Source organism: Triticum urartu, chromosome 2 (assembly GCF_003073215.2).
Source record: "Triticum urartu cultivar G1812 chromosome 2, Tu2.1, whole genome shotgun sequence".
Classification (NCBI taxonomy): Eukaryota; Viridiplantae; Streptophyta; class Magnoliopsida; order Poales; family Poaceae; genus Triticum; species Triticum urartu.
In genome coordinates, this window is record NC_053023.1 from 639,172,051 (window position 1) to 639,197,747 (window position 25,697).

Consider the following 25,697-nt stretch of genomic DNA (forward strand, 5'->3'; position numbering starts at 1 on the left):
CGCCCGGCTTCCCTCCTGCTCCTGCATGTCGCGTGCGCTTTATGCCGTCGTCTCTCTCCCCCCGCGTCCCCCGATGACCCGCTGCCGCTGAGCTGACATGACCACACGGTCACACTAGACCCACCCTACTTTCCGCGTGAGACCGGCCGAGCATCCGCCAAAAAAGTCCAAGCGCCCAGAGGCCGTTGCGAGGGCCGGCGTCACCGGAGGCCACAGCGTGCAGCTGGATTTTTTCACCCACTCATTCATCATTCACTCACACGGCAAAAAAACACATGTAGTTTTTCGGTAGCAAACAACTCCTTTTATTTATCTTGATGACAAGTATTACCGGCGGAGGGAGTAACACAAACTGGCTTCTTTTTTTGTTTGTTTATTCCTTGTTGAGCGGGACCCACACCACAGCGCCCGGAAATAGCCAGGAGGGTTTATGGGCTGTGACAGCACATTGGGGAGGAGGGTTTAAACCCACACTGACTTCTTCTTCATTTTTTTCTATTAAAATAAATAAAAGAAAAACATGCAAAATGCATCCAAAAACCGTAGCATCAGCGCATTTCGCCGGGGGGCCCTCGCCTCCCCTCCCTCCGTTCCGCCCAGGTTTGGAAATAACAACAAGAAACAAAACCCCTTCAGTTTCCCTTCTCCCAGACCCCCAACCCCCAGCCCCCGCCCCGCCCCGCCCCCAGCCAGCCGACCCCGACCCCGACCCCGAGCTCGCCCCCCAGATCCTCCCGGCCCATGGAAGCCCCCGCCGCCGCTGCCGCCGCCGCCTCCACCCTCTCCGCGCTCGCCGTCTTCGTCAGCACCGTTGACCGCGGTCGGCCCACGCCCCCACTCTCCCTCTCAATCGTTTTATTTTCCACCTCTTCTCCTCCGCCTCCTCGCGGGCTGTGGCGGCGCGCGACGTTTGTGAGTGTGTCCGTGTGTGTGACATTCCTCTGCCCATGCAGGTGCCGTGAGGAGCGCGCACGGCTACCGGGTCGCCGGCAAGGGAGGGGGCTGCGGCTGGGAGAGGTGGGTGGAGCGGGAGTTCGCCTTCACCCCCACCTCGGCCCGCGAGGTCCCGCTCCCAGCCGACGCGCTGCGCCTGCTCCCGGCGGATTGGCGCGGCCGCCCCGTCTACCGCGAGGGCCAGATTGCCGGGCCCTGGCGCTGCATCCTGGCATTCGATTTCGTCGCCGCCGTCGCCCCGCCGTCCGTGCCGCCGCCCGTGCTCTGCCCCTTCAGGTACGATCACGCGCAGCTCAATGCGGCGCCGATTCCTCGATGTCCACAAGTTTCCGCTTCTTCCCCCAACCTAATGTGCGAGTGCCATTGCCACTGAATGCTGAAAACTTCGTTTATTTTCCTTTTCAGGAACCCGAGGCTCATGTGTGTGCCTTCCCTGTACAACGACCTGACAAAGGTGTTCCAGTTTCAGAAAGTTGAAGAAAAGGTTCCAGGGCTCGTTCAGTGCGATTCAGATGAGAAATTGACCACTTCGGATGCAAAGGACAGAGTTTCTGTTAAGCAAGAGGCGGGGTCTGATACCGATGAGCCACCCCAATTTGGTGAAGGTGACTGCGTCTCTTCCACTGTGGTTTCGAAATCTATCAAATGTAAACCAGAATCTGGTACTTGTGCAAGAGTTTTTAATTAACGCTGCCGTTAGTGTGAAGTGGATGTTCCACCAGGGGTTTAGGGGTTTGGGCAATGCCAAATTGAGAGGAAGATCTCTATTTAGTGAATGGGTCAGACTGGTAGAGCAGAGTTAGGAATATGGCATATGATCTTTGTGTAAGACCCATGCATCCTATCCTCCTAGCATGACAATGGGCGGACTAGATAGCTACCCCTTCCCTGAAAAAGCAATACATTGGGCTATCTCCTGATTAATCTATCTATTAGTATGTTCTTATATAACGATAGTGGAGCAACGCCTTAGATTTATCAATCAGAGAATATTGGCTGAGGTTTATAGAAACTTGACAAGCCATGATTGAACAGCTTTGGTTACCACCCAAAAATAAGAGTCCTGATTGAATTGGAATAGGAAATCATCATGGAACAAGTAAACCAACAAAGAGAATAAAATTATCCAATCGCAGAGCTCAGCAAATCGATCGGAGAACTAGAGTAAGAAGGGCTTCCGGTGCTTGTAAATGAACAGCGAGATAAATTGGGAGACGTCAATAAAATTTCCAAAAGGAAGGAAGTGAAGGCAGAGGGTCACTATATTGCAAGCTAAATCATAGAAATAAACGAATGACTCATGACAAGATCAATACGAGCCACGTGAAGGGTCCCCTTCATTGGTAGCATCCAGTTGGAGCTGGCTTATAGTACAACAAAATCAGATAAAATGGGAGCTTGGTAAATGTGTGTTCTCTTAGTTAAAGAAATCCTTAATAACTAAAGAAGATTTGAGTAATAAATTTTGATAACCTAAGAAATAGTATAGTAGTGTCAGAATCATAAAAAACTTCAATCAAGTTTTCTCAAAATGTGTTTCAATACAATTAGCTTATTTGGAATGTTTGGATGTCAAATACAGTCACATGAAGGAGGAAAAGAGAAAGAGAGAAGATTAATCTGTTGATAAGAATAAAACATAATGTCGGACATGTGAACCGTACATGGATCAACCGCACAATACAAGGGACACCACACCAGTTAATATTATGTGGATAGACAGCTTGTTCTGAGAAAATGAAAAGGTAAACAGGTTGATAGACCAATAGCATAACAATGATGTAGGGCATATAAATTTAGTAAGATGGTTGTAGCTATGTTTAGTAAGTCCATTGTATACAATGTACCATTAAGAATATTTATATGGGTTTTTAAACACTGATTGTACTTCCGTTGTCATATACATATACATATTCGTTGTGCCATCTGTAACCTCCAGGGAAACTAAGTTTATCTAAATGAGAACATCTAGTTCAAACTTCTCACAACTGATTTGGAGCCTTATCTTCGCTATTTTGGAAAAATAAAGAGTGAAAATAGTCTACAGTGGGATATTTTAACCCGATCCCCAACAGATAATAGATTATGCTGTGATAGTAAGTCTTCTCTCTCTCATATGCCAACAAACATGGGAAAAGGTGCTTCGGTATATGGTGGACTTAACAATTTCAAACCTCGTATAATATTCTGCGTTGACTTTGAAACCCTACTTGTTTGCAGAAGTCTCAAATCACAGATACATTTTTGCAATTTAGTGTAAGTATCCTTCTGGTTACTGATTAGGAAGTTACAAGTGAAGTGAAGGTTTGGGTTAAGTCGCATGTGATTGACAAGGCCGAGGCGCTTCTTTGGTCAATGGCTTGTCCAACTGGGCTTACCCTGTTTTTCCACATGAGCCTCCTTAGTTTCTGTGGGTTGTGTGGGTTGGTTGTAATTGCCTCCCTGAGGCATGTACAAATCTTGTATCTATAAATTCAGGAAGTGGGCGTCAACCAGTTGGCTAGTGGTGCGCGCCCAGCCCGCCAGCCACGTTTGGGCCCTGTGTGCGGCAGCGTGAGTGTCTTGGCCATTCCATCTAAAAAGCCACAGTGGCTAGGCCCTGTTGGTTTTCTTTTTCTTTCTATAAATGCATCGAGGCATAAGCCCTTTGTTTTCTTTCTATAAATGCATCGAGGCGTAAGTCCTTCGTTTTGTCGGAGAAAAACAAAAGGTTTGCATTGAGCAAAAAAATGTGCAACTTTTTGTTTGTGCGATTAGTTGTTTGTGGCAATTGTTCATGTTATGTTGAAGTTGGAATCACATTTGAGCTATAAAATTTGACTCTATGAGTCTAACAACTAGTCTTGACTAGTCACGCGACTAGTTTAGTAGTCTCAATTTGATTGTCGACTAGGTTCTTTGTGTAGACTAGCTCTGTGAGTCGAGGGGTGGACCGACTAGTCGTGGGCTAGTCTAGACTAGTCGGCGTGTTTGAGTCGATCGACTCAATTTGATGGATAAGTAAGAAGCCCGCGGAAGGGGAAAATGGCAACCCTAGCTTTTCAATCTACCCCACAACGAGCCGCCTGTCCGCCTCACCTGGGATAAGGCCGCCGCCGCCACCCACTGACCCCCCGCCGCCGCCGCCGGCGGTGGCCAGGAGCATTCCGCTCCTCTTCCTCCGCTGGATCCGCCCCTCTGCTGTTGTACTCCTCCCTTGCTGTCCTCTGCTTTTGTGCTCCTCCCCTGGATCCGCCCCTCTGCTGCTGTGCTCCTCCTGGATCTGAAGGCGATGGCAAGCAAGGACTCCTCTGCTGTTGTAGCAAGTAATTTCTTCCTTCTCTCCTTCCCTTCTTGGGTTTGATTTCTCCCCTGTGGCCCTGGCCATTGGATATTACAATTGGCCCAGCCTCAGGTTCTTCATTCATTTCCAATGCATCAAATTTTTATTGTATATTGTACGGTACTATATAGTAGTATATGTAGCACTCAGGTGCTCCAACCCCCTATATGAGTATTAAATTTAAAAAACGAACCAGAAAAATTCAAAAAAAATCTGAAAATTTGGGATATCAAACCTGGGTGCCCAATCTACTCCCGTGTGAAGTTTGGTGAAAAAATATGAGGAAATGTATTCTCAGTAAAAAAGACGAAAAAAGTCCTATGTATAGGAACTGTTTGGATGGATCGTAGGTCAGACTGTATTTTCTTCGCCACGGATATGTTTTCTGGTATTTTTCACGAAACTTCACAGGGGAGTAGATTGGGCACCCAGGTTTGGTATCCCCAAATTCTAGGTTTTTTTATTTTTCCTGATATTTTTGAATTTAATATTCATATAGGGGGGTGGAGCACCCAGGAGCTCCTGTGTATTTTCCTATATACTACTCCCTATACTATGTACTTATGTATTAGTAGCCGAGTACTGTCGTTTGAGTACTACAGTACCATGGCTACTAGTCCGGCAGTAGTCTAGAGTAAGTCACGGTTGGTCTATGAGTCTCAACCTCGCTTGACTCATCGACTTGTAATTCTTGCTCGTGACATTTTAATTATTCTATCTAATTAAAAAGGGCACAATGGTGTGAAAATACTCTCCAGTAACCCAAGAAACTTACTGTTCCTTTTTATGGAACTTCTCGCCTATTTGTACTCCATTGCTTACTTCGTACTTCCCTGCTAGGAACTTAAATAGATTGAATAATTTTAAAATTACTGTACCTTCTGAAGTTATATCTTGTTTGTGCGGTTTCATGTCTGAATTTTACTATTGCTTATCTTTTTTTTTCTTCAGTATGCTGACTGTGATCTCAATCTGACCGATGCAGACCTTCTAGCACCAGCTGAGAAGCAGAGGCGAGCCCACCGGGAGTATATAGCTAGCATTACTCTAGAGGACATAACTCAGTACTTCCATCTTCCAATCAGAGAAGCATCCAGGACTCTGAAGATTGGACTCAGCATTCTGAAGAAGAAATGCCGGCAATATGGGATACCTCGCTGGCCTCACCGCAAACTCAAGTCCCTTGATTCGCTGATTCATGATCTTGAGGTAAATCTTACAGCAGCACCCCCTGTTCCTCTTGACTTAATCAGGCAGTATTAGATGTAGTCTGCAGCGGTGTGATGTAGTGCTGACCTGCTGACACCAACACATCACATACTTTGCCACTTGTACAGTTTGTGATTGACGACGAAACAGAAAGAGACGGCGTGAAGCAGGAGGATCACATGCAGGATGAGAAGGAGAATCAAGATGCAATCGAGGCGCTTGCTAAGCGGAAGAGGATGCTGGAGACTGAGAAGGCGACCATCCAGCAAAAGCCGACCCTGGACCTGATGGCCGAAACCAAGCAGTTCAGGCAGTATGTTTTCAAGAGGAAATACAGGGCAAAAACCCTAGTGAGCGAGTAGATTCTCCGTCAATGTTTTAGACTAGACAATCAGCTGTCGTGCCATTTGTAACTAGTAGAGAACTCCTTGGACAGATACCAAAGATGGCCAAAGCTATCCGGTTAAGTTAGCCTGGTGTCAACAGACGGTGACTGAGGCGTGTTGTACCACCAGTATCTTGAACTATGCTTAAGCTCCTCTTCGCAGACCCTGTTGTGGTATAATGGTGTTGCTGGTGCTCCTGTGTTTCCTGATGGTTTTGCTTTCTGGCTGCTATGGCAGACTGACCCGAAATTTAGTTTTGAGCATGGCAAAGAGGCTGTGGTTGGAGCTTCACTGCCAAGTTCGGGGTAAACACCAAAAGGTCTTGAGATCTTCTAAGCCTGTTGTTAGCATCAGGCTATCTGAAGATCCACCGTTTGCTATTATTCGTGTTAGATCGTAACAGAGTGAACAATAAAATATACCATCATACAGATAAAAGAATGGTACCCACCGAATTTACAATTGATAGTTGATATTGAGACGGCATATTTTGGAGAGACTCCAGATTACAGAGAAATGTTGCCGGACATCTCTGAAACACTCTCTGAAGAAAAACGAAACAGAGGAATTTGTGCAGCGCAAAAATTCTGCTGCTTTTTTGTTCTTCTTCCCCTTTTATTCAGTGATCCTAAATCGTGCCACAAAGCTCACAACAAACTACATTGTGCCCATGCCATCCCACGAACGAAGTCGTGCAGCAGGCCTACTACCTATTCATGCGGAGCACGCAACGAATCGTGCCCTTGTGCGCCTAACAGAAACTAACTGAAAACTAAAAAGCATTGACAAAAAAGACACCTATCAATTTTAGGCGCGCCGCGGTGCCAATCTTCGAGCACAACTATTGGAAGCGATTGCGCCCAAGTGGCTTGGTCAGGATGTCCGCCTTCTGCTTACGGAACGGATGAACTCGACCACCATCGTTTTTCAAGTAAGTTTCTCCTTTTTCATCATCTCCATCATAGCAAATAACATCAGAGGTTCAAGCAGCTAGCCCATGGGAGCTGGAGATCCTGACGCGACGGATCTACTTCGAGGCTACCGAATCAGAGCGCACCGGGATGCCGAGGTGCCCACCTACGCTGCTGATAGAGATGATGAATTAGGCAAAGCAGGAGGTGAGATCCGAAGATCCGAGACGCAAGGGGAGATGGGAGTGCATCGTGGGCATTCTGCCCACCAACGCGCTACCACCTCCGGATCCATGGATCCCGCATCTTATCTGTTGCCGGAGTTGGCTCGTTGTATGCTTTCATGTGGCACCCTAGATGACCCCAAGAGGAGGGGTTGTGCAGTGGTATTGGATCCCTCACCTGCGAATCTGGGTAGGCAAGAGGGGAGTGGTGCACACAGATCACTTGATGTTGCTCCTCCTGGTGGCTAACTTTGGGCATTACAAGATTTGGAGGATGATGATGATTTCACTGAAGAGGAGATTGAGCAGGAGAACTGTACTCCATATCTTGTCACTTTGGGAGATGCTCTGATTCGTGCATAGAATCATTCCGGGAAGAAACAGTTGAAGAAGAACAAAGCGAGGATGGATGTCATTACGAGTTGCTTGAGGTGTAAATATTCTCAATCCCTGGGAAAATTGTTATCACCGAATTTCAGGTATGTGAACACTACGCCATGTCGCTTGCGTGATCCTATTCCATTTTCGCACTCAAATTCGATGGGAGATTCTAGTTCCTGGTTTCAAATTGTCCCTGGGAAGCCTGAGGAGGTAGGAGACGACCCTGAGCCCATATGGTTGCCTACGAGATGAGATGGTCGAGTGCGTTCTCCGACATCACCAGACTAACCGGAGTGATGCTCACCACTCGATCTCTGACACATAGAGAAGGGGATTCATGCAATGATATTTTTTTTGTGGGAGGAATTTCTTGTCTCAGTTCGCACTTTGGGCCGCACTAGGCCTGACAAAAGGACTATGGGCTCAAAGCCTGGTGGGGGAAAAGTAGTCTCGGAATGGCATGTGGAAGGGAGATGTGGTATTTCACCATCTCTTAACCCTAACTCGCATCTGAGCTCCTTGTTTTCCCATCTTTGGTGTTGTTCCTCCTCCCTTTCTAGGGTTCAGGGTAGCTCGAATGTTGATATGGGAGATGGATACATACCCGGGTGTGGGGGTGGAGGTAGAAGTGATGGAGGTGGAGGTGGAGGAAGAGGGAACACAAATTTCAACCGCAACTATCAACAAGGGTAGTTCGATCAGAACCAACAGTACCAATCTCGGCCGCCGACAAGCAATCACCAAGGTACCAACTTCCAGAACATTGAGTACCCGTGTCGGGACTCCAATTATAATGAGTGGCCTTTGATGGGGGAATCCAGGAGCAAGAAATCAGTACCAACATAGGCCGCCTTTTCAGAACAAGAATACCTCATGCATCTACTTCTGATCAGAAACAACATGTAGCTAATCCGGTGCATATTGTGTCGAGTGGTGTTAATAACCAAGGAGGGGGAGGTAGTGGTGATGCGGACATTCGGTCAAAAAAAGCCATTTTTGTTGGGGCAGTCTTATTGGGAGGTTCAGCGGCTCCTAGGGCATAGGGGGGAAAGATTCTTGCAGGAGAGAAGATTATCTGTCATAGATGTGGTGTTAAGGGGCATAGTTCCAAAGGCTATGAAGCAAAAGTGAAGTGCGTGGTTTGCAATAAGGAAACTCATATACATGATTTCTGTGTCTGGTTACATCAAAGGAAACATGTACCTACACTTGTTGGATTTGGAGGTGAAGGGCTTGGTTGCTTTGTGGCAGTACATGCATAGGAATTGGGTGCATCAGAGAAAAATGAGGCAGTTGTCTTGGTTAGGCTAAGGGGTGGGTGTGATCTTGGTATAGATGTTGATATGCTTATCAAGAGCCTGGCTAAGACCTATCTCTGGAGATTCGATTGGAAGGCAAAAATAGTATATGATGTGGCCTTTTTAGTCAATTTTCCTTCTGCTGTTAGAATAAGTGAAGTCGGTGTTTATGATTGGGTGCCTTTGAAAGGAGGAAATGCCATTATTAATGTTAAGTTGTAGAATGATGACTCTTTGGTTGTTGGCAGGTTATCTAAGAATGGTTTACTCAAGAGGTGGATACCTTGCAGGGATCATGTCCGGTCAGACTTAAGGTTGTTGTAGTGGACCATCACAAAATTCCAAGATGGACCAAGCTCACTACTCCAAGTCTCATGGTTTACAAAATTTTCTTTGAAACTGGAGATGGTTTTGGATGAGGGATGGTCTAAAAGTGAAGATGGGCAGTCACAAGGATATGAAGATTGGGTGGATTTCCAGCATAACGAGGAGTCTAGCAGAGACTCAAAAAGAGCTAAAACTAGTAATGATGAAGTGGTATCAAGCCACATTTGTGCAAGTACAAGAACCAAAATGGCCTTGGAGCAAAGGGCTACTGACTTAAAAGAACAAGATGAGGTTGATCTTCTTTTGTACCAATCAAAAAACTATTGTTGTCAAAAATACTGAGAAGAATCCTGTTTCTGACTCTGTTTCTGTAAATGGAGGTGAAAATTCAGGTATGTGGATGCTGAAAAAGTCCAAATATCTTATCAGATCCAGAAGGAGAAGGTTCCCAATCTATGAGCTTGGGGGCTAACTTGGGAATTCAACAAGATGTAAAACAAATAGAGATGGTCAGCAAAGAAGGGGATAACAATAAAACCGAGGAGATTAGGGGAAAAGGCTTAGTGGCATGATTGCATCCAAAAATCAAGATGATATACCTATTCTAGACAGGGTCATGTCTTTGGCAAGACATGTCTGGTTTTAGAGGGGGTGGAGTGAATGCAAACATCTCTCACTTTGAGGATGTTGCAAAAAACTATGTTGCGAAGGAAGAGGAAAAAAGAAATCCTAGTGATCAATTTTTTTGTAAGTAATAATGCCAAGAGGGCTTGTTTGGAATTGTAGGGAGACTGGAGATGCTGAGAAAAGAAAATTTAATAAGGAACAAATTAAATTGGATAGTCAGGATTTTGTGGGTATACAAGAAACCATGAAACAATAATTTTAACCACTGGAGTTATTGGTTTTAAGTGGTCAAGACAACTTTGATTGGACTTTTCTACCTCCAGAGGTAGATCTGGTGGTATTTTGGTGGGAATTAGTAACAACACTCTAGTTAAGGATAATCATGGATTTGGGGATATTATGTTAAGTTGATTGTTAAAAATGTTGTAGATGGTTTTTGTTGGGGTCTGGTCATTGTTTATGGTGATGCCCAACCAATTGGGAAATCAGTTTTTTTGGTTGACCTGCTGCATTTGCTAAAAAAACTCCGATAGACCTTTATTAATTGCTGGTGACTTTAACATGATAATGAAATCTGGTGATACAAAGAAGCTTGGAGGTTATAATAAAATGGAGTGTTCTTTTCAATTTAATAATCCCCTTAGGGGAAATGATGGAATTATGTTTAGTTGGTAGAAAGTACACCTGATCTAATAATCATGAGAACCCCACTTATGCATTATTGGACAAGGTTTGATTTCTCCATCATGGGAGGGGAAATCCAATCTAGTTCATGTCAATGCTCTGACTGGGGAGTTGCTTTACCACACTACTCTCCTCATATCATCAGGGAAACTTACAGAAAAAACAATATGTTTTCAAATTTGAAAACGTTTGGTTTCAGAGGCCCGCCTTGGATGATGTGGTGAGGAAAGTGTGGTATAAACATTACCCTGGTTCTTCCTTAATAGAGAAATGACATGTTAGATCTAGAGCTCTTAGGAAGGTTCTAAAAGGATGGAACTGGAATGTTGAAGTTGTCTATAGGAGACATAAGAAATCTTATTGAGGAAATTGATATGCCAGATAAATTAGAAGAGATTAGTTGTTTAAATTCTACTTACATACTTCATAAACAGAACTGTCCAAATGTTTTGAGAATTATTCTTAAATAAGAAGGAATAAAGTGGCTGCAAAGATCTCATGAAAAGGAATTGTTCGAAGGAGACACAAATTCCAAATACTACCATGTTAAGGCAAATGACTGGTAAAATCCACATCCTCGCTTCACTTGTGGATAATCCTTCGCTGCACTTTTACTTGCTTTGCATGTTTGTTAGCTTGCTATCTAGTTTTTTTTGCCTAGCATACCTTGTTTTGTTCTTCCTTGCCATATAGGTTGTACTCACCCAGTTGCATATCTAGAGAATCTACTTTATCTACATTACCTAAATTGGAAGATAAGCTTAAAATCTGCAGTCTCCTATCACCCCCTCTAGCCGACTTCTCAATCCTTTCAGGGGCAGACGTAGTTGTGGCCTCACCACTCATCCCACATGGTGACAATCCTAGAGCACCTTGAGGTTGGAGGAGTCGGCAAGGGGCGCGTCCACACCATGGCGATTGACTGTAACCGCAAGGGACATGAGCGAGCCCGTGGAAGATGCAGTGGGATCGACACGCCCACTGCGCGTCTGTGGTTGTGTGCCTGCCTATTGAGGAAGGTTGGTGAAGGCATGACCCCCAGTTCTTTCTGAAGTAATGCAAGAGAGCACACCGTGTCCAATTTTGAAGGCGTTGCACTCTCATGACTGCTCAGATGTCCGCACATAGTTGATGCCAAAATTGGGTGCACATAAGAAGATTAAAATGATGCCCAACCAAATCTAGCTAAGTTTTTCACGCATATTGCAACGAAATATAAGCAACGCAAGAAAAAACTCAGGGACCCATATGCATCCACAACGCTTCCTGAATAGCAAACATCTGATATTACTACTCGCAAAGAGTCTGCCAGAGACGTAGATTTTCGTGAGTATTGACGAAAAGCAATGGAGGATGTGCCTGCCTAATTCTGTCAAGTAACAGACTCATGTGCGTGAAGGTTGAAAGAATATGAGTTGAGGGCGAGGGAACGAACTAACCTTTGGCCCGAGCAGCATCGATGTAAGCAAGGACACCAAAGCCACCCCTGGTAGATGTGCAACGTCTTGGTCCATAGAGCAGGGAGCCATGGGCACGTTGTGGCCGGTGTCGAAGAGGACTCGAGAGTCTCGACTGTGGGGGCGTGACGACATCAACCCTCACCTCCTCACCTGATGAAGTTGTTGTAGATGTCGAGCGCCCTTGGTGGAGTGTGGCCGCCACCATGCGGAGGTCCGCCACACGCTTCTCGAGATTGAGGCATCATGCCACCAAGTCGTCGATCTTGGAGGACCGACTCTTGACGAGATTCGTGTTGGAACGCTGATTGGTGCGCATCTCGTCGAGGGATGTGTTGAGCTTCTCGAGGTACTCCTTGGACGAGGGTTCAATGGCTTTGATCTGGTTGTGGACTTGGCGAAGACGGCGAGCCTATACAAAGTGAGCCAGTAGAGGGTGGCGTGTGATTTCTGATAGGATGTTAAGATACAGATGTAGGTCCTCGATAGAACGATCTCACTGATGGATATAGCTTGGGAAATAAGGTCTTAATCGCAAGGAAGAACATGGGATATGGATGAATAAAAGGCGCAGGTGCCAAAGCCATGGTCCGCTAGACGCCCTCCTTTCCGTGATGTAGTGTATAAGCGACAACGTAGGTGAGCTGGCTACGCAAACCCGCTTGGGCCCTTGGTGCTTTCGATTTTGTTGATGGTGACGACTTGGTCGTGGGGTCGGTGGTTCGCGGCCACTGGATGGTAGGCTGCGTTTGCCAAGGACGCTGACACGGTCCCACGGATAAAAAATACTGCAAGTGGTAGTAAGCAATTGTGATTTTTTTTTTTAAGATTTGACCACCTAAGAAGGGAGATGCTGAAATTTACACGAAGATGTCAGTTAGGAGCGTCAAACAGTTGGTAAATAAATGAACACTGCTATGCACACGATGACTCCACGCACGATCCACCCACGACAACGTTCCTACACCATTCGATTACCTAGTTTGTTTAATCTGTGTGGCTTGTCATCCCGTCGGGCACAAATCGTACGTTAGCAATCGTGTGCAGGGCACTTCCGTAAACAAATTTCGAAACGGTTCGCGCACCTGTAGCGCGATACTTCTGCGTACGCCCGGGTCATCTCTTGCATGTCTCACACACCTTTTCGAGTGATACGGTACTAGAAACTGACCGCGCAGGCGAGTGAGATGCGGGTTCTCCGCATGAGACCAGCAAGCATTGGAGAAGCAGGACAGGAGGCCGGCCCTCTTTTCACACACCGGCAACCCTGGACTTGGCCGTGCCGTGGCAGCAACAACACGGGGAGCTGATCAACGCGAGGTGGTGCCCGCTGGCACCGTGAATTCCACTGGAAACGGCGGTGCACGGAAAGGAGCGCGCATGACAACAGGGATAACGCTGGAACCCACGCCGCTGCAGCTCCGGAAACGGAAGCCTTTTACGCGCTGCGGCTGGCTGCATCTGGCGGAGTGCGCGCACTGCAAGCTTCCAAAAATGAATTCGATCGAGCCGGACGAACGCCCAGCTACAATCGTTGTTTGAATCGCAGCAGCATCACGCGGCGGCAGGCCAGCCCACCTTCCTCCTTGTCGCCGCCCGCTTCATTCACCCCGCTCCCGCCGGTGCGCGCCGCCCCCCTCCAGTTTCCCACCCAACCAATCTCGGCTCTCCCCCCCTCCCCCGCCCCGGAGGCCAGATTGCTTCCATGGACGCCGCCGCCGCCGCCGTCACCACCCTCTCCGCGCTCGCCGTCTTCGCCAGCACGCTCCACCAAGGTCGGCCCCTCGATCGTTCTCCTCCCGCTCGCGTCGCACGGCGTTTTTGTGTGTGACGTACGGCTTTTTTTTCCTTCGCAGGCGCCGTGCGGAGCGTGCACGGGTACAGGGTCGTCGCGATGGGAGGGAGGTGCGCGTGGGACCGGTGGGTGGAGCGGGAGTTCGCCTTCTCCCCCACCTCCTGCCGCGAGGTCCCGCTCCCCGCCGCCGCGCCGCGGATACTCCCGGTCGAGTGGCGCGGCCGCCCGGCGTACCGCGAGGGCCAGGTGCTGGGCGCCTGGCGCTGCGTCCTGGCCTTCGATTCCATCGCCGCCGTGCCGCTGCCGCCCACGCCTCCCCCGATGCTCTGCCCCTTCCGGTAGTAGTACACACGATTCTTCCCGTGACAACTCGCTGGCTGATTGCGAATTGAGGGCTGACAGCGTCGTTTCTTGTCTGTCTTGTCATCAGGAACCCGGGGCTGGTGTGCGTGCCTTCGCTGTACAACGACCTGTACATGGTGTATCAGTTTCAGAAATTTCAACAGGCCCCGGAGCTCGTCAAACGTGATTCGGATGAGAAATCGACCCGTTTGGAAGCAGAGGATAAAACTTCTGATGTCGAAGTTAAAGAAGAGTCAGGGTCTGATTCTGATGAGGATCCCCAATCTGGTGAAGGTGATTGCGTCTCCTCCATATTCTCACCTGCAAAATCTAACAACTGTAGATGCTGTCACTAGTGTTGTTCTCACTGTCGTTAGTGTGAGGTGGATGTTGAATCAGGGGTTTGGGTGTGCGGCCAAGGCAAACTGAGAGACTGGTCTTTACATACTGACAAAGGAGAATGAGTTGGTTGAAAGTGTGGATGTTGAAACAGAGCTTTGGGTGTGGGAGTCAGGAATATGAATATTGTTTAAGACCAATGCATCCTAGTATGCACCTAGCATGACCATTGCTAGCTACATAGCTCCCTTCCTGAATAACAATGGGCCATCTGCTAATTGATTAGTATTATGTGGATATACCACATGTTCAGATTTTTTTTTTCAGGGTGACAGATGCATAACAGTTCTTTGGGACAGATAAATTTGATAAGATGGTTATAGCTAGCCTTAACAAGTTCATGGTGTATACTGTGTACAAACTGATTCCTTTATATGGGATCTTTTTGGACACCAATTTTACTTATGTTGTCATACATAATACTGTATTAAACTAAGTTTATGTTATTGGGACATATCTATTTCAAATTTCACACGACTATTTTGCATCAACTTTGAAACCCTACCTTCTTGTTTGCAGAAGTTTCAAACTGCAAATACCTTGCTTGCAACTTAGTCTAAATATCCTGCTGGTACCAAATAGGAAGTTAAAAATGAGGTGAAGCAAGTACAAAATGAAACTTATTTGTTTGTGATGTTACTTTTTAAGGCAATTGTTGATCTCATGCAGATTTTGGAATCATATTTGAGCTATTAGATGGACTCTTGGCATCTGAATAACCGCAACTAAAAATGATTCAAGGGAATGACTTGCAGTTGCTTCTCATGGAACTTCTTGTGTGTCTGTTCTCTGTTGCTTACTACTTCGTGCTCTCCCTGCCAAGAACTTAAATACTCGTATATATGGACAATTTCAATAATTTTGAAAAGTATCGTACCTTCTGAAATCTGAAGTCCTATTCTGCCTGTGTTGTTTCATTTGTCTTCATCGCCGTGATGTTTTTCATTTCGTCTTCAGTATGCTGATCCCAATCTACATATGTCGGATGCAGAACTTCCAGCACATGTTGAGAGACGCCGGAGAGCCAAGAAGCAGCACATAGCTAGCATCACTCTAGCTGACATAGCCCCGTACTTCCATCTTCCAATCAGAGAAGCATCCAGGGCTCTGAAGATCGGAGTCAGCATACTGAAGCAGAAATGCAGGCAATACGGGATACCCCGCTGGCCTCACAGGAAGATCAAGTCCCTCGATTCACTGATTAGTGATCTGGAGGTAAATCTGGCAGCACCCTCTCTCCCTCTCTGCTTGATCATTCATCTCTGTTCGTAAACATAGCCGTGCAACATTTGGCTGTAGTCTGCAGCAGTGGATCATGTAGTGCCGACCTGTTGACACCAACACAACACATTCTTTTTTTGTGTCCATTGTTACAGTTTGTGATGGACGACACAGATGGAGATGTTGTGCAGAAGGAGACTCGCAGGCAGAGGGAGAAGGAGAGGGAGAAGGAGAAGGAGAAGGAGAAGCAGGAGGCGATCCAAGCGCTGGCTAAGCGGAAGCGGTTGCTGGAGAGCGAGAAGGAGATCATCCAGCAGAAGCCTGCCCTGGACCTGATGGCTGAAACCAAGCTGTTTAGGGAGGACGTTTTCAAGAGGAGATACAGAGCTAAAAGATTGCCCGGTCAATGATTTCTTTTGCTATCCTTTCTGAGGCTTGACTCTCATGTCATGTGTAAGTGTAACTAGTGCTCATTCTTTGGACAGCAAGGAGCTGGTGTCTCAGAGTTATATTACCAGAGATGGTCAAAGCTATCTACCGCCAGTGTCTCAGAGTTATGCTTGGTGTTGTTTCAGTAAGTGATAATAGTATAATACTAGTAGATGATTACTGGTGCATCTGTTGCCTCCTGTCTCCTGATGGTTGGCGCCCTGGCCGTTCCGGCAGACTGAACTAAGTGGAATTCAGTATGAACATTGAGGTGAACTAACTGGAATTCAGTCTGAACATTGAGGATAGAGGAACTCCACTGTCAAGTTCAGAGTTACAGACGAAAATGTCTTATAAATCTTGTAGTTGGAAGTTCCAGGCAGCCGCGGTGAGAAGCGCCCATCATGCATGTTCAGACTGGCGTGGCTAGCTCGAAAACCCACCTGTACCACCGTAAGTTCACGGGAAAACTCTTGACCAGTTTCGTCCTGATAATCGCAACCACCCACCGGTCCCGTTAACACCTCAAGGTTTTGAGAAGATTCGCCATTCGCTACTTTTAGTGTCTTTTTAGGGCTAATGTCGGGTGCTCTGTCTTTTCATTATAGATTAGGAATTTACAAGAGAGAAGTCTGAAGCCCTAGGGCAAACAAAAAGAGAGAAGGAAATGAATTACAAAGCTAAAGGCCTGTTAGGGAGCATGATGATGATCTTCTGCCATACTTCCTTTGCAAATGGGCAGGAACAGTTCAGATGAGCGCAGTGTCAATCCTTTGATCGCAGAGGGAGCAGGTGTCGTTGTATTCACATCCTCTCTAGTTTTTTTAAACGAGGCAACTTTTTTGTCATTTTCATTGATTAAGAAGAAGAGAGTTGACTGGTTAATTGAAGGAAAATTGGGCGAAAACCTAAATACAACCCCACACGGGGCACACACGACGACCTGACCACAAGGGCCAATAAGTCGACCGAAGCGGCGAGGACATGGCAGCTCAGATTTTGAAGAAGAGCTTCACATCCTCTCTATTTTGAGCTAGCAGCCAAGCAAAGAATTTGATTTTTTTTGCCTCCACTTTTGCTTTTCAAATGGCATTTAACTCTGGCTTTGCAATAGTTTCGATGAATTGGGCACCTGCTACTTTTAGTGTTGGGTCGAAACTGAGGGAGTAATCCGCTCGCCTGTTAATTTCCTAACGGAACTACATTTGTTCATCATGATCCAAGTATGAAACCACTCTAGTATCTAAATCAATTTAGGTTTGAGGAGTGTTCTTCGGAGCATTAGAACACGGCTGAAACTGAAAGACCGAAACTGCAAGACGCACTCCAATACTGCAACAATTTTAACCCACATTTTTTGTGTGGGGATTTTAACCCAAAGATTTATTTTTGAGGCGATTTAACCCGCAAATACGGAGAGCAACTAGTTGGCGAGCGCTCCTTCGGGAGCCTCCCAACGATCACTTGCGAGTGGGCTGAGAGCGTTAAATCGCCACGTGTCGTGCTCTAGGCGCGCCCTCCAGATTTTTTTTATTTTTTCACACGCGTTTTCAGCTTTTTAAATGGGGTTTTTTGATTTTTCTAGACTTTTTGGTTTTCCATCGGTCTTTCTTAGCTTTTGGACCCAAAAAAATAAAAAAAATATTTTGCATGAAAAACACGTTTTCTTTCTTTCGCGAGAGGCATGCTTTTGCTTTCGCGAGAGGTACGGTTTTACTTTGACGAGAGACACGATCATGCCTTTCCGAAACGAAAAAAGGCGATTTTTTTTCTTCCGCGAGAGGCACAGTTGTGCTTTTGTGAGAGGCACGTCCGTGCCTCTCAGAAACGCAAAAAAAACGTGTTTTCCGTTTTTTTTTCTGCCGGAAGAGGCACGGTTGTGCTTTCACCAGAGGCACGGCTGTGCCTCTCGTAAAAGAAAAAAAAACGTGTTTTCTGTTTTTTTCTTCCGCAACCGTGCCTCTTGGAAACGGAGAAAACAAATATGTTTTTGTTTTTTTCTTTCATAAGAGTCACGATTTTGCTTTCGCGAGAGGCACGATTGTGCTTTCGTGAGAGGCACGGCCGTGTCTCTCGGAAACGAAAATAAAATGTGTTTTTTGATTATTTTTTTCCTTCCGTGAGAGGCATGATTTTGCTTCCGCGAGAGGCACGATTGTGTTTTCACAAAGAGGTATGACTATGCCTCTCGAAAACGAAAATAAAACGCATTTTTTGATATATATTTTTCCTTTCGTGAGAGGCATGGTTTTACTTCCGCGAGAGGCATGGTTGTGTTTTCACGAAGAGGCACGGTCATGCCTTTTTTGGAAATGAAAAAAAAACATGCACCCAGTTTGTTTTTTTGTCTGCTTTTGTTCGGTTTTTTCTTAAAAATAAAAGTTTGTCAAAACCTATCAATATGGAATCTAGTTTTAAAGATCTCTATGCGAGTAATCAAATGGTGAAAATGATTCAAGATTTGGACGCACATTTTAAAAAATAAAATGTTTTGAATAAATAGATATATGGAAAAAAACTAACATATTGCAATATAATGGGAGTGAGTTTTGCAAAGAGTATTCTTTAGTTACTCCCTTCGTCTAGGTGTGTAAGTCACCTTACGAAAATCAAATAATTTCAAAACACTTAGACACGGTATATTAACTCCCTCCTCGTTTCTTGTTTTGTGACATATCAACCAATAAGAGATGTGGGCCGTGCATGCTTTCAATAACTTAAGACTACCAAACATGACGTGCAGTGGTTAGTTCATTGCATGCAATGCTATTATATAATTAGAAAAGGACATAAATTTTCTCTTTTTTTCTTCATCTTAGTCGCGGTGCACAACCAAGGAAGTAGATTTGGACAGATACGGCCGCGGCCGTTTTAACACGCAGATGCATCTGTCCCAGTGATGGGCCCATTAAACGACATCATTTTTTTTGGGACACCACTAAACAACAGCTTGAATGGTGTTTCCGAGTCTTGGACCGTTGTGTTCTAAAAAAAGAAGTCTTGGACCGTCCGCTTCCATAGACGACACGCTAAAAAAAAGCTGGCATCCTCAAAAAAAGAAAAAGCTGCCGAGTTAATTCTCCTCAAAAAAAAAAAAAAAAGCTGGCGCGTTTTAATGCCGGGGAAGCACGACACTACACAAGGCACCGCAAGTCCACCCGTTCAGATAGACTCGCTCACGGTAGGTGCCGGTGCGGCATGGAGACTTCTGATCGGGTCAGCGAGGAGGACGCAAGCGCATGCATCACACACGGCAGTACATATCTCACCCGTCGATCCACTCAAGTGTGCTCTAGATCGGACCATCGGAGCATGCATGAATCGTGAACTTAACCGGGTAATTGCTTCCTTTTATGCGTGCACAAAAATGTAAAGGCCTGTGCTATGCTAGGCGCCGGTCAACCGATCACCTCCCCAGCCTTCAGATGAAACGCAAGTCAACGTCGAGGATTACCCTGCAATACCTCTTCTTTTTATCATTACTAGCAAAGGAGCCCGTGCGTTGCAATGAGAGAGAAAACATAACAATCGTTCTTAACCCAACAACTATCACTCAAGATCACAATATGTCCATCTCCTTTGTTTTTGCGAGGCATCATATTTGTGTTGCCACTTATCTTCCTTCCCACCCTCGTCGGCGATGGCCTCGGTGTTCACATAAAACAACAAAAAACATGTTTGAATATGGTTAATCCTAAGACATCTCTCTCTTCCTCTCTCCTCCCTCTCTCTCACTCTCGCGATGATAAATTTGTTGTTTTTCCCTGCGACATTTTTCAGAGGTATGCATGTGTAGTTATTGATATTTTCTTTTCCTTATATGGTTATAGTGGGGTGTTTATTTGCAATCCGGATCGCCGCCGGTACGAAAGAAAGACGGATCTTGCGCTATAAATTATAAGTTTGCTTTCAAAACAATATTTAAAAAATATTTAACAGGTAAAATTAACATCATATTTAGATTCCACACATTTTTCTAATAAAATTTCATATATAATATGTTAAAATCGAAGTTACAGTTTAAAAGATACGAATAATTTAGAAAATCATTTGTTTGATTCAAATATATTTTAAAATAATATTTAAAAATATTTAACAGGTAAAAATAATCTCATATTCATATTTTACATATTTTTCTAATCTAATTTCATATATAACATGTTCAAATCGAAGTTACAGTTTAAAAGATATGGATGATTTTAAAAAGCATTTATTTGACTTAAATATAATCCGCGGATGAATTACCTAAAACATCAGGGGGGAGGGGGGGTTCGAAAAGTGTAAAATAACGGTTCGGGTGTGACTTAAATCCGGACGACGGGTTGATTTCAAGAAAACACAGGGACTTTTGTGTAAAATACAAAAAACAATTCATTTTAACTTAAAACAAGACTGCGGGTTGACTTCTCTGAAATGGAGGGACTTTTCTAAAAAATGTCATGATGGACGATCATAAATCCAATTTGCTTTATTATTAGGTAAAGATCAGAAGAAACATACCAAGACATCTAGTAGAATGTATGGAGCAATTGTTTTTTTAATTATGAACAATTAGAGCAACTCCAACGCGTCGACCCAAACGAACGACGCTTTTGTCCGCCTTTTATCCGTTTGGATTGGCCGCCCGCTCAACGTCTGCCCTCTTTAAGATTTGGGTCGGCATTGCGTCCAACAGCCATGACTCATTTCATGTCCGCATGGAAAATTTGGAAAAGGCCCACGGTCATAGATCATGCCAGCGGCCATGTCATCGCCCGAAGTTCATGCCGGCACCAATGCTAGCCCGACATACAATGCCAGCTTCAGAAAAACACCACACAGTTCAGCTGACGCACTTGCCAGCGGTCGGCACACAAAAAGGGGCGGGAGTTCGACCACACCATCGCGGCCGTGGTCATGCCAGCAGACTAGCCGACACACAAAAAAGGATGGTGCTCACCGCCATAGGTCACTCGTCGTCGAACTTGAGCATGTCGGCATGCATCTTCTCAAACCATGGCCTCTTCCTTGGCGACACGGTGTTGAGATCCACCTTCATGATCTCCACCCCCGTCATTATGCTAGCGAGAGCCACTTCTTTCGCCTTGGTCTTGGCATTGCCGGCCTCGATCTCTAGCATCTTGGCTTGCTTTTCCGCCTCCATCTCAAGCAACCTCATTTACTTCTCCGCCACCATTTCAAGCCTCCTTCTTTGGATCACCATGAAGGCGTTCATTTGTTCTTCCTTGTTTTATCGGCTCTTCTCCTCCCTTGAGTCTTTCTTGGTCATCGTGTCCTCTACGGTTGCGATCAGCGTTCGACGCCGCGTCCCGCTTGTCCTCCTTCTTGGAGTTGGTCTTCCCCGACGACCGTGGCTTCTCGCCATCCCCAACCTCCTCCACGGCCTTCTTCCCCCCCACGCGACATGAGGGCGGCATATTGCGCCTTGAACTACGAGAGGTTGAAGGACTTGCCATCGTGTTAGACATTGAATGCCTCCAAAGCTTGGAATGCCTACAAATGAATTGCATGCAAGCATATTGGCAAATGGATATGAAAATGGACATGGACATGCAAGCATAAACGGAATGACACAAAGAGGGACACTTGCTAGCATACCATGTCTTGCATGTCGATGCCACTCACGGGGCATGCCTTGATGCTCTCAAGAGTGGCACAAAACTTGTTTCACTCTTGTTGGATCACCTTCCAATGCTTCTAAATGGACACCCACCCATGCGTGCTTTGTATGGTACAGTGGAAACTTCTTGCGCTCATGGAACTCCGGATGACGAGTCACCGGCCATCGGTGTGGCGTTGAGGTCGATGGTGTAGGATCAAAAGTAGGTCTATAGGGGGGGGGTGATTAGACTACTTGACCAAATAAAAATCTAGCATTTTCCCAATTTTAAGTCTTGGCAGATTTTAACAACTTAGCACATGTCAAGCAATCAACCTACACATGCAATTCTAAGAGTATAGCAGCCGAATGTAAATCATTGCATATGAAGGTAAAGGGAGGGGTTTGGAGTGGCAAACGCAATGTAGACACGGAGATTTTTGGCATGGTTCCGATAAGTGGTGCTATCATACATCCACGTTGATGGAGACTTCAACCCACGAAGGGTAACGGTTGCGCGAGTCCACAAAGGGCTCCACCCATGAAGGGTCCACGAAGAAGCAACCTTATCTATCCCACCATGGCCATCGCCCATGAAGGACTTGCCTCACTTGGGTAGATCTTCACGAAGTAGGCCATCTCCTTGCCCTTACAAACTCCTTGGTTCAACTCCACAATCTTGACGGAGGCTCCCAAGTGACACCTAACCAATCTAGAAGACACCACTCTCCAAAAGGTAATAGATGGTGTGTTGATGATGAACTCCTTGCTCTTGTGCTTCCAATGATAGTCTCCCAACACTCAACTCTCTCTCACATATTTGAGTATGGTGGAAAGATGATTTGAGTGGAAAGCAACTTGGGAAAGGCTAGAGATCAAGATTCTTATGGTTGGATTGTAATGTCTTGGTCTCAACACATGAGTAGGTGGTTCTCTCTCAGAAAAAGAATGGTGGAAGTGTAGGCACGTTCTGATGGCTCTCTCACACATGGAGATGAGGGTGGAGGGGTATATATAGCCTCCACACAAAATCTAACCATTACACACAAAAGAGCCAACTCGGTCAGACCAAATATGTGAACTCGGTGAGACCGCTTCAGTTCAAAATGTGAACGTTAGGGTTTTCGGTGGGACTGACATGATCAACTCGGTGGGACCGATGAGCTAGGGTTAGGGCAAAACTTGATCTCGGTTTGACCGATTACTTCAACTTGGTTAGACCGATTTCAGTAACAAGTAAATAGAGAGTTGGTCAGGCAAACTTGGTGGGACCTGATGTCTACTACGCAACTTTATTCTTGTAGACTCGTGTTGGGCCTCCATGCGCAGAGTTTTGTAGGACAATAGCAATTTTCCCTCAAGTGGATGACCTAAGGTTTATCAATCCGTGGGAGGTGTAGGATGAATATGGTCTCTCTCAAACAACACTGCAACCAAATACAAGAAATCTCCTGTGTCCCCAACACACCCAATACGATGGCAAATTGTATAGGTCCACTAGTTCGGCGAACAGATGGTGATAAAAGTGTAATATTGATGCTATAAATATATTTTTATAATCTGAATAAATAAAAACAACAAGGTAGCAAATAGTAAACGGGCACAAAAACGGTATTGCAATGCTTGAAAATGAGGCCTAGAGTCCGTACTTTTGCTAGTGCAATCTCTCAACAATGCTAATATAATTGGATCATATAACCACCCCTCAAAGTGCAACGAAGAATCACTCCAAAGTTCCTATCTAGCGGAGAACATAACAAGAAATCATTTGTAGGGTACGAAACCACCTCAAAGCTATTCTTTCCGATCAATCTATCGAAGAGTTCGTACTAAAATAACACCAAATAATTTAAAATTCATAATACTCAATCCAACACAAAGAACTTCAAAGAGTGCCCCAAGATTTCTACCAGAGAAACAAAAGACGACAACGTGCATCAACCCCTATGCATAGATTGCCCCAATGTCACCGCGGGAATCCGCGAGTTAAGTGCCAAAACACATATCAAGTGAATCAATATGACACCCCATTGTCACCGCGAGTATTCATATGCAAGACATATATCAAGTGGTCTCAAATCCATAAAAGTATTCAATCTGATAACAACGAAATCTCAAAGGAAAAAACTCAATTCATCACAAGATGGAGAGGGGAAAACACCATATGATCTGACTATATTAACAAAGCCCACGATACATCAAGATTGTGATATCTCAAGAGCACGAGAGAGAGAAAGAGAGAGAGAGAGAGAGAGATTAAACACATATCTACTAGTACGAACCCTCAGTCCCGAGGGTGGACTATTCCCTCCTCATCGTGGTGGCCACCGGAGACGATTCCCCCCTCCGGCAGGGTGTAGGAGCGGGGTCTAGATTGGTTTTCGGTGGCTACAGACCCTCGCGGTCGCGAAACTTCTGATCTAGGTTAGCCCCGAGGGTTTTTGGAATATTTGGGATTTTATAGGGCAAAGAGGGGGTGCGGGAGGCCACCGAGGTGGACAGAACCCACCTGGGCGCACCTGGGGGCCCAGGTGCGCCCTGGTGGGTTGTGCCCCCCTCGGGGCACCCTCTGCTACCTCTTGAGCACTGCATTGGATTTCCCCGAAGAGGAAGGGATGATGCAGCAAAGTAGCGTAAGTATTTCCCTCAGTTTTTGAGAACCAAGGTATCAATCCAGTAGGAGGCTAAGCTCGAGTCCCTCGTACCTACACAAAAACAATAGCTCAACGCAACCAACGCACTTAGGGGTTGTCAATCCCTTCACGGTCACTTACGAAAGTGAGATCTGATAGAGATGATAAATAATATTTTTGGTATTTTTGGTATAGAGATGCAAAGTAAAAAGTAAAAGCAAAGCAATAATAAAGTGATGGAGATTGATATAATGAGAAAGAGACCCGGGGGCCATATGTTTCACTAGTGGATTCTCTCAAGAGCATAAGTATTCTACGGTGGGTGAACAAATTACTGTTGAGCAATTGACAGAATTGAGCATAGTTATGAGAATATCTAGGTATGAAAGCAGCCAAGATGTCCCGCCACATGGCCGTAGCAGCAGAGAGGTCCCGCCGCGCCGCCGAAGCAGCATGGAGGACGCGCCGCACCGTCGATGCAGCAGACTGGCCCGGCCGCTCCACGGAAGCAGAAGAGATGTCCCACCGCGCCGCAAATGCAGCAGAGATGTCCTCTTGTGCCGCAGCGGCCTAGGAAAATTCCTCGCGGGCAGGCAAGGACTCTTACAGGCGCATGCGTGCCCTCGTCCTTAGGAAGATGGATCAGATCTCCAGGTGAGAGAGGTTGCAGGATGACCTGAAAGCCTCGTTTGAACAGTCTACCGACGTCATCCGGCAACTAAATGAGAGCAATGCAAAGGTCTGGGCCAAGCGCGACCTGCTGAGGGCGATGATCGTCAGAAGTGCGGAGCAGCAGGAGCAAACTACTACCTTGTTGAAGAGGACCAACGTCATCGTCGAGAAAGTTATGGACAAAAATGCCATGCTGCGCATCGAGCGCAGAAGGCTGGTGGAGGAATCTGTGGATGCTCTCAAGAAACATCTTGAGGACAAGAAAGAGCTCGTCGCCGCTTGCCGCGGAGACTAGTTCCCGCGGCCTGCAACAACGCATCAAGAAAGTAGAGATCAACGAACCAGATCGTTGTCTTCCTTCTTCTTTTGGCCTTGTGTATTTCAGGCGTTGTCGCATGTGGATTTTTTAATTATGTTTCTAAATATGTAAGACAAATATTATCCACTGTCATCGTCCTTATATTCATCATGCTTGCTATAAGTCGCAGTCGATGCTATATAGTTCCATCGGATCTTACATCAAGATAAGTGCAAAACTTTCTTTTCCGTTTTTCATTTTTCTCTCTTAAATCTCAGTCCAGTGAGACATATAGCCACACCGTAGAACAGGTGCTCGGGTGCCATTAATGGAGACGTTGGGAGGGAGGTGCGCGGCGGGTAGCGGTCAAAGGGCTCTCCTCCCGATGAGCATGCGCAGGGGGTCTGATCGCACGCCTCCCGTACTCAAATAGCTACCCCACACGACACCTCCTAGCCAATAAAAAAGGGTACGCGTGGCCGCACGTAATTGGTAAGTCGAACGCCCACGGTTTCAATAATACTTGTGT

At 45.8% G+C, this 25,697-nt stretch overlaps 2 protein-coding genes across 3 annotated transcripts; both read left to right on the forward strand.

The window, feature by feature from the left end:
• The first annotated feature begins 675 nt into the window (after positions 1 to 675).
• On the forward strand, positions 676 to 6,047 carry LOC125539350 (protein RKD5-like). Its single transcript, XM_048702789.1, has 5 exons — positions 676 to 820; positions 954 to 1,230; positions 1,360 to 1,559; positions 5,262 to 5,485; positions 5,614 to 6,047. The coding sequence occupies exons 1-5, from the start codon at positions 742 to 744 to the stop codon at positions 5,845 to 5,847; spliced, it is 1,014 nt and encodes a 337-aa protein (XP_048558746.1). The 5' UTR covers positions 676 to 741; the 3' UTR covers positions 5,848 to 6,047.
• A 7,121-nt stretch (positions 6,048 to 13,168) lies between these two features.
• LOC125539351 (protein RKD5-like) lies at positions 13,169 to 16,094 on the forward strand. Of its 2 annotated transcripts, none has more exons than XM_048702790.1 (5): positions 13,169 to 13,555; positions 13,637 to 13,913; positions 14,006 to 14,211; positions 15,302 to 15,531; positions 15,693 to 16,094. In XM_048702790.1, the coding sequence occupies exons 1-5, from the start codon at positions 13,486 to 13,488 to the stop codon at positions 15,945 to 15,947; spliced, it is 1,038 nt and encodes a 345-aa protein (XP_048558747.1). In that variant the 5' UTR covers positions 13,169 to 13,485; the 3' UTR covers positions 15,948 to 16,094. The 2 variants fall into 2 exon arrangements, with proteins under 2 accessions (XP_048558747.1, XP_048558748.1); XM_048702791.1 differs by having other exon boundaries at positions 13,179 to 13,555; positions 15,308 to 15,531.
• Positions 16,095 to 25,697: the final 9,603 nt, after the last annotated feature.

Bases quoted from the DNA above. Each gene is read 5' to 3' on its own strand.
- LOC125539350 (XM_048702789.1), top strand. From the start codon at position 742: ATGGAAGCCCCCGCCGCCGCTGCCGCCGCCGCCTCCACCCTCTCCGCG. The intron at 1,560-5,261 runs GTGACTGCGTCT...TGACCGATGCAG, and splicing joins GCCACCCCAATTTGGTGAAG to ACCTTCTAGCACCAGCTGAG. The intron at 5,486-5,613 runs GTAAATCTTACA...CCACTTGTACAG, and splicing joins CGCTGATTCATGATCTTGAG to TTTGTGATTGACGACGAAAC.
- LOC125539351 (XM_048702790.1), top strand. From the start codon at position 13,486: ATGGACGCCGCCGCCGCCGCCGTCACCACCCTCTCCGCGCTCGCCGTC. The intron at 13,556-13,636 runs GTCGGCCCCTCG...TTTCCTTCGCAG, and splicing joins CGCCAGCACGCTCCACCAAG to GCGCCGTGCGGAGCGTGCAC. The intron at 14,212-15,301 runs GTGATTGCGTCT...TACATATGTCGG, and splicing joins GGATCCCCAATCTGGTGAAG to ATGCAGAACTTCCAGCACAT.